The sequence below is a fragment of the Rattus norvegicus genome, chromosome 11 (assembly GCF_021556685.1).
Source record: "Rattus norvegicus strain SHRSP/BbbUtx chromosome 11, alternate assembly SHRSP_T2T, whole genome shotgun sequence".
NCBI lineage: Eukaryota > Metazoa > Chordata > Mammalia > Rodentia > Muridae > Rattus > Rattus norvegicus.
Window position 1 is genome coordinate 65,683,560 of NC_141544.1, and position 4,295 is coordinate 65,687,854.

The 4,295-nt window shown below is 42.5% G+C and overlaps 1 protein-coding gene across 1 annotated transcript; it reads right to left on the minus strand.

The window, feature by feature from the left end:
• Window positions 1-224: 224 nt before the first annotated feature.
• Window positions 225-2,133, minus strand: Retnlb (resistin like beta). Its single transcript, NM_001024281.2, has 4 exons — window positions 2,079-2,133; window positions 1,751-1,902; window positions 1,007-1,069; window positions 225-489 (listed from the first exon to the last, which is right to left on the minus strand). Exons 2-4 carry the CDS (start codon window positions 1,875-1,877, stop codon window positions 362-364), a joined length of 318 nt encoding a protein of 105 aa, NP_001019452.1. The 5' UTR covers window positions 1,878-1,902; window positions 2,079-2,133; the 3' UTR covers window positions 225-361.
• Between the last annotated feature and the right edge of the window lie 2,162 nt (window positions 2,134-4,295).

Below are 4,295 nucleotides of genomic sequence, written 5' to 3' on the forward strand. Positions count from 1 at the left end.
TTTGCTTTACTATATTTCATGCCAACAATACATTCAATATTTTTGGTAGATTATGAGGAAGTAGAAAAAACAGAGGGTCAGTCCATTTCCCCATCTTCTCCTATCTTTCTTCGCCACCCATCTTACATGCTGTCCTGAGGTACAGTCTCTGTGATACTGAAAATATTTTCTGACAACAGACACCCAAATCTAGGAGAAATAACATTAAAGACATAATACGCAGGTGCAGATCTGTCTTTATTCAAGAACAATTATTTAGTAATATGGATACATTATGAAGACAATGAGTCGGGTTTCCTCGTCAAGATCATGGTTTCATGATGCTTATCATTTTAAAACTGGATTCTCAGCTTCCTTATTCTTAAACCATTTGGCAGCAGCGGGCAGTGACCCAATCCATGACTGCACACTGGCAGTGGCAAGTAGTTCCATCCCGGATATCCCAAGATCCACAGGCATAGCCACAAGCACAACCAGTGACAACCATCCCTGCAAAGTCATGTGAGACAGACGTCAGAGCTATTGAACTGTAAGAGATGGTAAGACCCTAACTGTTCTCCCTAAGAAGCTCATGCTAAATCAGTTTTGGGAATTACCTATAAAAAGAAAAGTTACTTAAACTCATTAAACAAAATTCACTTAAACAAAAAAGACTTGCATTTCAATATCATTCAATTGATGGAAAATTTACTTTGACTCCCTGCCCGGTAATACAAGGGAATACATTGGAAAGAAATGGGGACATATTCATACCCAGACAAGGTGCAAATAGGTGACATATGAGAGTACAATAGAAAGAAAGGAAAGGAAGAACAGAAACTCAAGTTCTGTCAAGTAGCATCCTTAAAGGAACTGAAAACCAGTAAGAGATAGCTGGGCTCCAGGACCATGGCTTATTTCCCTGACAGTAAAAATTTTGATATAGAAAAATAGATCATTATTAGAACATTGATGGGTAAGAACATAGGTTGCCTTGCTCACAAATTCTCTGTGTGGAGTTACTCACCAACAGGACAGGAAGCCAGTCTGCCAGCAGCCGTGATACTAGTGCAGGAGAGCTTCTTAGTCTCTGTCAAGAGAACGGTGCTTGAGTAGTAAATAGGGGGCACTGCCTATGTTCTTTCTCACAACCTCCTTCAAAGTCCTCTTGCAACTTAGAGCTGCTATTTTTGATAATCAAGCTACACACTAACTTTTAAGGTTTCATTTCTTTTAAAAAGTTGTATGCATTTTGCCTACATTTATATCTGTGCATCACATGAATGCCTTGTGCTTCTAGTAGCCAGAAGATGTCATCCAAGCCTCTGTGACAGGAGTTACAAATGTTTTTGAGCCAGAGTGGGTGCCAGGCTTCAACTCAGGTCCTCTCGAAGAGCAACCAGTGCCTTTATCTGCCAATTCATCTCTCCAGACCCCAAAGTTAATTTAATGTGTGAAGTGAAAGTAATAGTTATTCTTAGCTCACAAATTGGCTTTAAAATGTAAAGACTATGATTTATACCTGACTCATAAAGTGTTCATGCACTACCCTTACCAGTCTTCTTGTTTCTCCTCATCAAAACACTTTGGCTTTGGATCAAGAGCTCAAAATGGAGTAGGATACCCTAATGGGTCCCTGAACAGGAACGTAGGATTTCTGAGGACTAATTAGAGGCTGGCATCTTGGGATGGGATAGAGATGAAGAAAAGGTTTAGGAATAGGTGGCCTAAGTAAACATGAAGCTGCGATTTTCCTTGCCCCATTGCTCACTTTGTTGACTGAGTGCTTTCTTGATCTTTTGATCCACCAAAGACTCAAAGGAGCACTGCGTGTTCCCTGGGACCATCAGCGAGAGAAGGAAGATGAGGATGAAAAGGAAACACAGTGTAGGCTTCATGTTGTAGAAAGTCAGCCTCCTAGAGCTGGAAGGCAAAAGGAAAGAGCGTGAGTCTCTGAGCTCTGGTGTGGCCATGAAGGAAGGGAAGAGGACAATGGGTAATGTCAAGGGAGTAGATGGGGAGGAACACCAGCTTCCTTGCCGTGATTCTTCTAGCCTTTGGAGAAGGAAAGGGAGTTTCTGAAAGGCAGATTCACTCACCAGAAAGCTCAGGAAATGTTTTTGAGGTCTTCGGGGAAGGATATGTTACTATTCTGAGATTGTAGTCCTAGACACTCAATATATATGCACACATATCTTCTGTGTCTGGATACATCACCTCAATAAACTTTAGTGTATCTTTGATAAGCAACAGCTGCCTTGGCTATGGATCCCTGCCAAGAGGAGTGATCCAGCTTACATGTCCTCTAACTGAATTCTTTGTCAACTGACACGGATAATACCCAGGCCTTAGGTCACCTGTCTCATAGGGAAGCCATCTTGCTTGATCCTTCATCAGGAGGTAATTGCTTTATGACGTCTTAATTGCAGCCCTGCTTAACACCTGTTCAGACACCTTTCCTTCTTTCTTTTTTAAATTGCACGTAATCTTATCTATGTAAATATAATGAAAAAAATGTTTATTCTTCACATAGAAATAAAGAAGGAAAAGCATGGTACCTGAACCCAGAGCACTTTTGCAGGCCCAACAAGGTTATTATTCGATTGACCTTTTCCCATTTCTTTCCACTGTTCTCAGTGTATCTTTTGATAGTGTCTCATAGTCACAGCTGTCAAGTAGCACTTTCTGAGGCCAGACTCTCAGCAAAAGAAAGGACTGTGATAACCCCGTTATCCTTTGAGGCTTTGCCTTTTCTGCCTCTTTTGGCGTTTTCTCATCTCTTATTTCTCATTCTTAAGTTCTGGGTCATATAACTTACCCTTTCTAGCACATATGTCTGATATAATGGTTAACGTTCTCAACTTGGTGGGATTAAGAACTACCATAGAATCAAACATCTGGACGTGTGTCTGAGGAAGTTTCTATATTAGTTAAGGTTAAAAAGACACCCCCTCTGTGTGGATGGCACTGTTCTATGGGCTAGGGTCTCAGGTAGAATAGAAGGGAGAAATTTGGCTGAACTCCAGCATTCATCTCTTTCCTCCTCTGTCTGCATGTATAGTAAGACCAGCTGCTTCAGACTATTGCTCCCACATGGTAGTTGCCATGATGGACCACACCTGTGATTTGTGAACCAAAGTAAACCTTTCCCTCCTTAAGTGCTTATGAGAAATGTGGCTATCAAAGAACACTGGGTCCTGAAGTAGTTTGTAGATGTGAGGAACTAAACGTGTGGTTTGTCAGCCTTTGGAGCTAGTTTGTCAAAGGATGTGAGAGAGATTGGAATTTGAGGCAGGAGAAACTCGATGAAGTTGTAAGCAGAGAGATCATAATTGGGCCGTTCTGGTGGGAGCTTAGAAGACAAGAATTTCAATAGAAACATAAACATTGGAGGCCTAGCTCATGTTTCAGAGGAGAACAAGTACTCCATTTGAAACTCAGATAGAGGTAATTAATGCTATATTTCAGAAAACAACATGGGTGTGTTTGCCTGTTCCATGATTATAGCAGAATTGTAAGTAGGGGGAAGAGACTAATTTCTGGAAAGTAGAAGAAGAGAGGGATCTGGGAGGGAGAGAAGAGGGGGAGGGAAAAAGGGGGGCCAGTTCATATAAGGGAGGAGATGAGGAAGAAGTATAGAGGGTCAGGAATTTGAAAGTAGGTGTATAGCAGTGGGGGAAGGAGAACTAGGGGTAGCCACTAGAAAGTCCCAGATACCAGGGACCCAAGACTTTCCCAGGACCCAACAGGGAGACTTTAACCAAAGTAACCACAAATAGGAGCTAGAACCTGTAGAGGCCATTTCCAGTGGATAGGCCCAGCCTCCAGTTGAGGGATGGGGCCACCCACCCACCTCAAAAATATGAATCCAGAATTCCTCCTGTCAAAAGGAAATGCAGGGACAAAGAGTGGAGCAGAAACTGAAGGAAAGGCCATCCAGAGACTGCCCCACCTAGGGATCTATCCCATCTGCTGACATCAAATCCAGACACTATTGCTAGTACCAAGAAGTACTTACTGACTGAAGCCTAGTATAGCTGTCCCCTAAGAGGCTCTGCCACAGTTGAGCCAATACAGATGCAGATATACACAGCTAAACATTGGACTCAGCGTGGGGACCCAAATGGGGAAGTTAGGCAAGGACTGTAGGAGCTGAAGGGGTTTCAACCTCATAGGAAGAACAACAATATCAACCAACAAGACCCCCAAAGCTCCCAGGGAATAAACCACCAACCAAAGAATGCACAGGGTCAGGGATGGAGTCATGACTCCAGCTGGATATACAGCAGAGGATTTCCTTATCTGGTATCACTAGG

Coding starts and splice junctions, on each gene's coding strand:
- Retnlb (NM_001024281.2), bottom strand. CDS start 1,877: ATGAAGCCTACACTGTGTTTCCTTTTCATCCTCATCTTCCTTCTCTCG. Junction 1,070..1,750: donor GAAAGCACTCAGTCAACAAA/GTGAGCAATGGG, acceptor TTCTCTTGACAG/AGACTAAGAAGCTCTCCTGC. Junction 490..1,006: donor ACTGGCTTCCTGTCCTGTTG/GTGAGTAACTCC, acceptor ATGACTTTGCAG/GGATGGTTGTCACTGGTTGT.